The sequence below is a fragment of the Cyprinodon variegatus genome, unplaced genomic scaffold (assembly GCF_000732505.1).
Source record: "Cyprinodon variegatus isolate N-32 unplaced genomic scaffold, C_variegatus-1.0 Scaffold1348, whole genome shotgun sequence".
NCBI lineage: Eukaryota > Metazoa > Chordata > Actinopteri > Cyprinodontiformes > Cyprinodontidae > Cyprinodon > Cyprinodon variegatus.
Genome location: NW_015151801.1, coordinates 153,106 through 163,178, shown reverse-complemented (window position 1 = coordinate 163,178; position 10,073 = coordinate 153,106). Strand labels below are relative to the sequence as shown.

Here is a 10,073-nt window from a genome sequence, read left to right as displayed (position 1 = left end):
ATATGTTACCTTTTGCTGGTCTATTAAAAAAAATATTAATACATAAAAGTTTATGGTTTGGATGTGACAATATGGTAAAAGAAAATGGAGAGGTTTTGGCAGGGCATGGTATTTACAAATTTAAAGGTTTTCAGTCCTGTCATTGTTTTTTATATATGAATAAAAACAAAAGGAATGATGGAAAAGTAGGACGGAATTTAATGTATTAATTAATAAGATGAAGGGACAGTAGATTAGGAAATAAGAGTTCTTATAAATACAATAATTTTTGCCAGTGAGTGGGAATGAATGGAAAATAATTCAATTGTTAGGAAACTAGTTGTCTGATTGGATACAATCTTGTTTAATCCAACTTTTAATTTGAAAATCTACCTAGTGGTGGGGGAAAAAATCCACTTTATTTTTATCAAAACATTTTGAATATATCAGATTGAAAAACATTTGGCAAACCATCACTTTCCCATCCCGTGTTATATGACATGATTCTCTCCCAGTTCTTATAATATACAAATTCCACTGTTTCACTGAGTTAAACAAAAACTTTGAAATTGACTGCTTCCATTTTTTCTCTTTGCTAATCTTCAAAATATAAAAAAGTAAGTATTTTTCAATCAGAGGAAATAACTTATTATAAAGCATATCTTCAGTCAGAGCCACACTTAAAAACTGGAAATGTGGAAATTATACAAGCTTAACTTCCGTCCACAGACAGTGAGTCTGCAACATTGCAGACTCACTGCTGCAAATCCTTAGAGTAAATTACACAACTACAATTTAATCAATTTATTTTGAGGCTTTTCACATATTAGGCCAGTGAGTGTGGAGTGGAAAAAAAACAGAGTTCTCTTGGCAGGGACTCGTCTGTCCCTGACAAGAGGCTTTAAGTCATTATCTCAGCAAGACAATTTTCCTTATGCATGCATGACTTTACGCTCAGATTGATTGTGATCCTTCTAAAAGATTATTAGATGTGAATAATTTCTACATGGGATTAATTAGGTATTAAATGTGCAATCTGACCCATGTTTTTTATTGTCAGCAGAGAAAAACTTATTTTTCAGATTTAAAAAGCGAAGTGATTGCAGAAAAACTGTTAAGGAAAACCTTTATACTCAGACTATCCTGATTAAAATTAAGGAGTTGTTTTCCTATTATAAGGCACATTGATTTCCTTTCATGAAGGCTCGCTTCAGTGTTAAAGCTGGGGCTTCGGATGCTTTCTGCTGAGATTTTGGGTTGGAAACAGTCTTCAGACAAAATACGGGTCACACTGAAAGCATTCAGAGTGCATTCACCTATATTTTCTTGAATTCAAGTCCCAGGATGTCAGAGCTTTGATTAAAAGCAAAAGAACAACATAAAAGTCTTTGATTCCCTCATCTGTGCTGCATCTCTCACTGCTTCCTCCTCTTATATCTGATGACAGGGTTATGCGGGGTGTGAATCATGGTTGTGTAGTTGATGGTGGGGAAATATCCGTCCACCAGGTCGAACTCGTACATGCGCAGCAACGTGGACCAGATGGTCTTGATCTGGACGTAGGCGAAGTTCTCCCCAATGCAGCGATGGCGCCCTGTAGGTATTACAGGAAAAAATTATTCAACTTTGAATTTTAAGTTAAATAAAGATTTTTCCTCTCAAAGGGAAGAAGAAGACAGCATAAATGCTCAGTACTGTCCTGCTCTAGATAACGTTTTATATCCCAAACTCATGGAAAGAGCTGTAAAGGAAGTCATATATAGCTCAAACAAAACCTTTCCCAAACATCTTACACTGATAAAACCGAAAACAATAATAAAAACTGTAGCCTTCCAGGTGTGCACCTCATCTTTAACAAAATGATCAAATGATTGGTTTCAAAGTCATGATGGTGGTTTTTCTTACCGGCACCAAATGGTATGTAAGCAAACTTCTCCCCACCGGCGGCGTTGTCGTTGAGGTAACGCTCTGGGTTGAACTCCATCCTCTCCACCCAGGCGTCTTTCAGACGATGGTTGACTGTTGGGGAGACGCAGACCTGGTGGCCGACAGGAATGGTGTATCCTGCAGCAGTCTGAGGGGAAAAGTTCACACTAGTTTTAGCTCCAAACCTTCTTTATGAAAACTTCCAGAAAACAATTCAGAATGCAAAATTTACCTGAGGTGTGCGAGCCATCCTCATCATTGTCATTATAGGTGGGCGGAGCCTCAAGGTCTCTTTCAGACAACGCTCCAACAAGTTTAAATCCTTCAGCTGAAAAACATCAGGAATCATAGCAATAAAGAACGTTTACTTCGTGGGCAAAACATATTTTATACCAAACTATGACAACCTGAGTAAATACAAAAAATAATTATTTGGAAACAAAAGATATTTAAACCAACCTGGCCCTACGTTAGGAGTAATTGTTCTGTAATCCTAATAACTGGCTATCATTTCATAGGGCCACCAAACAGGGAGAGCCAGCAGAGCCACAAAATTACCCATTTTTGATTATTGAATGTAGCTCTATTTGGAGATTTAACACTTGTTAATAATAAATGTAAACTATTTTAACTACCGTATATTCTGGACTACAAGCCACTATTTTTCCCCAAGCTTTGAACCATGCAGCTTATATGAAGGTACAACTTTTTTGTTGATTTTGAGGGGAGGGTCAAAGTTGGAAATGAAAGAATAAGGGGCTAAATCTAATTTAGCACAAGAACATGCTAACAGCAGGCATGATGGATAACAAATGTCCCAAATTCACACATTTTGACATTTAATTGTCTCATTAAAGCTGCCGAACCAGTGAAGAGACTGAAATAAAGAGCCAACAAAGCCTCATCTTTCAGTAGAAGCTCTTACTGCTGCAAGCTAACATGCTAACTGGAGCTAGCATTCTTCTTCGTCCCTATTCCAAGGGTTATATGTAGAGCTCCCCCTACTGGTTTGGTGGGAGACAGTTCAGTAGATATCAGCGGCTTATAGCCCGGTGCGGCTTACATATGTACGTTTCCAGTGTTTTGTTGTTTTTTTTAGCGGGCGCGGCTTATATTGAGGTGGGCTGTATAGTCCTGAAATTACGGTATTGAATAATATTTTCTTAAATGCACAGTTTATTGCAGATGTAGCATCATCATTCCCCAAAGAGGGAGGGAGAAAGTATGCCAACATTTATCAGCTGATTGTGTCAGGTGATGTACAAAAAACATTCCTGCACAGCTGCTGACCACCTGGCACTGCTTATGAACTACTTTGTTAGCCTTAACAAAGAAAAAAAATTTGGTTTAACACACCTAATTCATGATTAAAAATAGGTATTTTCTCTTAATAACAGAAAAAATATAATCAAAAATCAGTTGAGAATGAAAATTAAATGCTCAGGTGAATCTTTCATTAATTAATCTGTTCAAGGGACTTCCTCTGACCTGATCAAAGTCGAGTGGCGGCAGGTTTTCCCCACAAACACGCTTTTGCTCCGCATAGCAGCGATCCTGTAGAGTTTTGTCCCGGGCCAGGAAGAATCCCATCCAGGCACTGGTTGTAGATGAGGTGTGCTGACCCGCCAGGAGTAGGCCTATCAACATTCCTGCGATTTCATCGTCAGTCAGTGGCCGACCATCTCTGCAGAAACAGAGTTATTTAAAATGTGTTCCGTTTTACTTCTTCGTCCGTTTTGTTTTCAGATGAATTACCTTCATGTAGGATGGTGACTTACTTGTAAGTGGCATCGATTAAAGTCTGCAGGATGTCGTCTGCTGTCTCTCCAGATTTCCTACGTTTTTCAATCACTTTGTAAAAGATGTTCTTGATCTCTCTGTGAGCTTTGTCTCGTTTCCTAAAATAAAAGGAATAATAGATTTCAATCAATAAAAAGCAGTCTGTTCTTTGAGGATCCTCTTTTTTTTTATATATAAATATTTTAGCAGCAGATAAAGAGCTGTAAGTTGACCCAAACCTAACCTGAAACTTGGGAGAGGCACCCAGGTGGGGAGCAGCCAAGCGGCGTGGCTAAATCCTCCGTCCAAGTCGGCGTAGAGCTGAGCCACTTGTTCGTTCAGCATGCTGCGGATCTCCTTCCCATGGAGGCAGCTGCTTGCTGTGAGGATGATCAGCTCCGACAAAGCGTCAAACAGGTCTGATACATAGAAAAGTTCAGAGGGTTAGAAGCTGTTGAGTTTTAAATGAAATGTTAAGATTTTCTAGCACACTTAGACTTGTCAGATCTCGCCTGAATTATCCTATATTAACTATGGACAAATTAAATTTAACTTGTTAATTTTGATACTGCATACATGTAAATTCTAAATAATAAGGATTTTAATGGTTTTCTTGGCATTAGAGACAGACTAGTGCCCTTTGAAGCATGATTTAAGGAAATCTAGAGCCCGAACAAATTGGTTTTCATTGGCTTTGAGTTTCGCTCAGAAGAGCAAGCCAAAAATATTGTGATCAAATGTTTGATCATATAACTCACTTATGAGTCCAGTTTTTGAACTGTTTAAAAAGGAATGCCCCTAGGTTTAGTTTTAGGCCCCATTTTATCCTTAATTTTTCTAATCATGTATCTATCATTTATTGAAACTTATTTATTGAAAACAATTATTTATTTATTGAAAATTATTTTGTCATAGAGGAAGTTTAAAAATATGCAGATGACACCCTGCTTTCTTTTTATTTGGCTTTAATGCTTAGATATAAATCAATATCAATACACTGTATCTTGTAAAAAAAAAAAAAAAAAAAAAAAAAAAAAAATATTTCATCATTTATATTTTTCAGGATTAAAGGCCTGAAAAACAAAATTTCCAGGCTCTTTTTTCCCCCCAATTTTTAAAAGAGCTCTGACTGCAGGTTTGTAGCTTGTGTAATGGAAAGCTTTCTGTTTATATTTTAAGGTTTTCTTTCCATGATTCATTCCTGAGAAGAGATCACTTTAAACACCTTCAATAACAATTCATAATCTGCATAATCGGCCAATCGGCTACAATGAGATATTTTTTTTTCCTCATTTGTCTCTCATAGTTAAAGTGTACCCATCATGAATATTACAGACCTCTCTCATTATTCTAAGTAGGAGAATTTACACAATCAGTGGCTGACTAAATACTTTTTGTCCCCACTGTATAAATTAAATAACTATGAGGCATGAAAACAGTTTTTACAGAAATTGTAATCTTACTCAGACCTAAAAAATGGCTTAGGTTACAAATGGCAGAGCTTACCACCTCTACAGAAAGACGGCCCAGAATAACAGTAATAACAGTTAAAGAAGAGTTATCCACTCTCTCTATGCTCGCATTCAATTCAAAAATCTTTGTCATGTACATAATGAAGATGATCACTTTTTATCCTTATAGACCTGTCCAAATTAGATAAACTGCTTGGGAAAACTTTAGTCATAACACGTAACCGGCAGGTATTATTAGGGTTTAACAAGCACATACATGAATAATAGAAAATAATTTTTGCACTTGTATAAAGCTGTATAATCTAATTTCAACAGTAATCCAGCTTACTTCTCTCTCCACTGTCCCCCCATCTCTTGAAATACTCAATGGTTTCTGTCTCGATTAGCCTGACGTGCTCCTTAAAACGAGCAATGTTCAGTCCAGTTTTCAGCATCTTTTTCTGCTCCAGAAAAAGCTGCAACAGAACAAAGTAGCGGTTATATGTCCTAATCTAGGCTCTGGTTACATGAACCCTTCTAAGTAATCTCAGGAGAACTCACAGGGTTTGGGACATCGTAAGCTACTCCTTTTCCAAACACTGGGGTTGTCAGTTTGGAGTAGACGTCTTCTGCATTCAGGTCTTCATTCTTACTGTTGAACATAAGCATGGCTGCTTCACTGCCCAACAAGTAGGTGAAGGTTTTCCCCACCATGGTGAAACTGAACACTGGACCGTACTGCAGGCGACAGGCAGGGGGGGAGATTAACCAACACTCAGCAAACTTTTTAGTTTTTTCAAAGATTCTAGAATGTGAAAGTAAACAGAAGTGAAAGTCGGTTTGGTTGAAGCTAAGTCTGTTTCTTTTGAGTCATAATACCATCAAAGGACAAATTATAATACTGATGCCTAATTGTTCTGCATGATTTGGATCTATCATATGCTTCCTTTACATGTACTGACTGATTCTGGATTAGTGATTGAGCTCTAAGCTTCAGAAATCCCCTTCAGGACATAGTATTTTCTACTTATATTCTAAAATATATCTACATTAAAGGGCGTCTTTATGGGCATGAGAACATTATTTATTTACATGCTTTTTTCAAGCATCAGTGTAGAAATCATCTGATTTCGGGTGAAACTGAACTGCTACTACTTAAACTTTTCCTAATTTTGTCTACAGTCACACTTTTCACAGATTTTACTGAATAAAAGTTATGAATGGTTTTCTAATTTTGTTTTTTTGTTTTTTGCTGAAATAAAATCTGGAATGTGTGATATTTGTTTTTAGTCTCTTTACTCGGCAGTCCAGGTCAACTAAGTGCCTGAATAAGCCTCCTTTCCACCTGAAAACTAACACCACACATCCTGCTGACCAGGTAGACAGGAAGAACTATAGTGTGTGTAAATGGCCTAGTCAAAGTCCAGACCTAAATCCATTTTAAATGAAAATGCAAGCCACATTTCTCAGATGTTGTTTGTAAAGGGAAAAGTTTGCATTTTGTGCCTTGCATAATACATGTGTTGCTTCAGGTTTATGTGTCACATAAAGACAAAAAAAATAAGTTTAAAAGTATATATATATATATATATATATATATATATATATATATATATATAACAATATATATATAACATGTTTATAATCAAAGTTTATCCTTTAAATATTTAAACCTGTTTAGTCTCTTTATAGAAGACAGATTTTTTTTAGCAAGGACATTTTTTAAAGATGCTGGATAATTAAATACTTACTTTTTCATAAGCATTTTCTAGAAATTCAATCGGGCTTTTTCCAAAAGCAATAGCATGTCCAAGGAAAGGGATGCTAGAGGGAATGTAGGGCGGATATTTCTGTTACAAGAAAATATAAACAAGTGTTAAAATTAAAAAGGATTTCTTTTAACTTATTGAATTAAACAGTTAAGATGACAGAGGTAAGTTACCGCATCTTTATCTGCAGACTCCTTGAACAGCCGTTTGGAGACATAACCCACAGTGAGCGTAAAAACCGAAGCTGCCAGAACCAGGGAGGTCAAGTTCTCGTTCATTTTACCCACAGTGTCACCGAGCAGCTTGGTGCTAATCTGGTAGAAGTACATCGACATGTTCAAGGACCTCAACAACAACCGAATCCTCCCGGGAAAAAAAAAGGTTTCTTCTCGCTCCGACAGCTCAGCTACCTGCTGAGTCTTATCACCGGGGAGCAGATCTGATACTCCTCTGAGTATGGAGCGTTTCTACCTGTCACTTCCAGTTCCGCCCCCGCCTGACTGTTTCTGGAATCTGATTGGCTGCTGAACACGTGTCAGTCAAACAACTGTAGTTTTGATTGGTTGGTGATACCTCAAGCGATGTCTTGCTATATGATGTCATGCTGAGGTCCGTTTTATTTCTAATAAACTTTTCTTTAATAAAGAATTATCAATTGTCTGAAATTCCAGTTATGCTTTTAGTGTTGTAAATTGTGATGATAATAATTGTGCCTAATACTGCCAAACCAAATAAATGAATTCCTGAAACAAAGTAGTTTTAAATACTGTTTAATGAAATTGCAAGTCTCCTGCTGAGTTAATGAGTAATATGCTTAAAACTATGTACGTGATGTTGTTGGCTTTGAAAGCAAGGTGTGTAGATTTATTAATTAAAAAAGTATAAATGACTGATTGCACGAAAAAAACACGTGTTTTAATACCGTAGTGTTTTTAAAGAATAGATAAAAGAATTATTGAACAACATCCAAAGTTTGCAGATTATTGGCTAAAGTCTATTCAGAGTTGTAACGTTGTTTGAAATAATAAAGATTATTAAGGTTTTTAACTCACTACGTTGTGCTTTCTTTTGTTTCTTAGTGGATTATGCTGCAGTGCATGTGGAATTATGATTTAATTCAATTCAGTTTATTCTTATAGCACCAATTCACAACACGTCATCTCAAAGCATTTCACAGTTCTCTAGATCATACAGTCAAATTGATTCAAGGTTTTCTTTCTAAGGAAAAAACAGTTGGTTGTATTGACTCATTGACTCAGATGCATCCCTCACAATAAGCATGCTTGTACTGTAGTGACAGTGGAGAGGAAAAACTCCTTTTTAACAGAAGGAAACCTCCAGCAGAACCAGGCTCAGTGTGAGCGGCCATCTGTCGAGGTCGACTGGGGTTCAAGGAGACAGAAGCAGTGATACACAAAGCAACTGTCCAGGAAACACACAACCAGCTCCGAGCCAACTCCCATGTCAGAGGATGAAGATAGCACATCCAGCTAGTCACAGTCAGAGAAACAGGACACTGGAAAAACAGGCCGATCTCTAACATCTGTAAACAAAGGTATACAACTGTACTATACTATACAACTCTACTTATTTCCTTTGTTAGGACGAAATAGTTTATAGTATCATACCTCTTCTACCTGATTTAGCAGTTGACATTGAGCTGTTACCATTGCTTTATCACTGTGCAAAATACAGAAGTAGCTGTCTTTGAGTGCAATATTTGGTAGGGTGTAATATGTGATGTGAAAAAGAAAAAAAATGAGTGAAAATAGTACAAGGTGGAAGACTGATAGAAAACGGCATGCTTTCCTAATAACGGGTAGCCCCGGTCTTCTGGTTAAAGTGAGAACAGTGTAGAAAAAGCAGTGGGTTTTTACCATATCAACATTCCAACCCAAGTCAATGTTTCTTCATTCAAAATTTCTAGCAACTGTTATTTCTTAGCATACACATTTACCATCAAAAACATCACATTTATTCTTAGGATTGTGTTTTAAAAAAACGTGTACACCAAGATTATGCTGTTGGAATTATAAATGACACATTTATTTTTTCCCAGTGTTCTATTGTCATTACACTGTCACAAGTACAGAGCAAGGAAATTAACTCTGTGTATTTAACCCATCCCCTTGGGGAGCAGTGTAGGGTTAAGGGTCTTTTGCTCAGGGAACCAGAGTGGCAGTTTGTGGAAGTGGGTTTCAAACCTGCAACCTTTGGATTCCAAGCCCTGTGCCCAAACCACTAGACCACCGCTCCCTGTTAACAGGTGGATCTGATAAGTGATAATGAAAACTGGGCGGAGCTAAGCGGGAGGATGAAATAAACCAATAATCCAGTCATCAGATCAGCCAAGATCATGACCAAACCTTCACTTTGAGAATCTGTTACAAAGATATTTTGCAAAAACTGCTTTAAGAAGAAAACTAAACACAAGATATTAGAAGTTTATACAGTTAAGCTGCTGAAGTAATGTTTCAGTAACAACGTTCTTATATAGAAGGCTGTCTATTCCTCAGAGTTTTCCTTCCGGTTCTTTTCCTGGAAGCAATCTATTTAGTTTAACTATGTTTCACCTAAGGATTGGTAAATCTATAAAAAGGTCAAAACAGAGACATTGTAGCAAGGTCATCTCCTGCCTATATGTCATGAGTCTTTGTGTTGCATTAGGTGGATGCTTAGACACATCATCAAAACCCTGATGTTGTTCCCTTCTGCATCTATGCCTCAGACCCGGGGAACCTTGCAGAATAGAATCGTTAAGTCTTAATATAAAAAGTAAAACAAATAAAAAATAAATAAAACATGAGTTGTATTGGGCTATATGCCTAACTCTATTTCCTGGACTTCAGCCAGCTCAATTTTTTCCCTTTCTTTCATTACTGAGCAGACTGATTAATCCAGGTGTGGCTGAACTCAGTAACCATGGCGACATTAGCCAGACACACCTGTATTAATCAATCTGTCCAGTAATAAAAGACAGGAAACAAAGGAGCTGGGTGAAGTACAGGTACTAGTGTAGTAGGGCATATAGCCCATGGTTTGTTTTAACAAGATAATGATCCAAAGCATAATGACCAAATTATTTTAGAAATTGTTCACAATGCCTTAAATGAAATCTTCTCACATCCGATACTAAAGTGGTACAAAATAGGAATAACATAGCTGCCAG

The 10,073-nt window shown here is 37.0% G+C and overlaps 1 protein-coding gene across 1 annotated transcript; it reads right to left on the bottom strand.

Annotated features, from left to right (window-relative positions):
• LOC107102957 (lanosterol 14-alpha demethylase) lies at positions 1-7,356 on the bottom strand. The gene is made up of 10 exons (XM_015402435.1): positions 7,078-7,356; positions 6,887-6,985; positions 5,697-5,873; positions 5,485-5,611; positions 3,929-4,103; positions 3,684-3,803; positions 3,394-3,589; positions 2,138-2,233; positions 1,885-2,053; positions 1-1,573 (listed from the first exon to the last, which is right to left on the bottom strand). The coding sequence occupies exons 1-10, from the start codon at positions 7,237-7,239 to the stop codon at positions 1,395-1,397; spliced, it is 1,500 nt and encodes a 499-aa protein (XP_015257921.1). The 5' UTR covers positions 7,240-7,356; the 3' UTR covers positions 1-1,394.
• Positions 7,357-10,073: the final 2,717 nt, after the last annotated feature.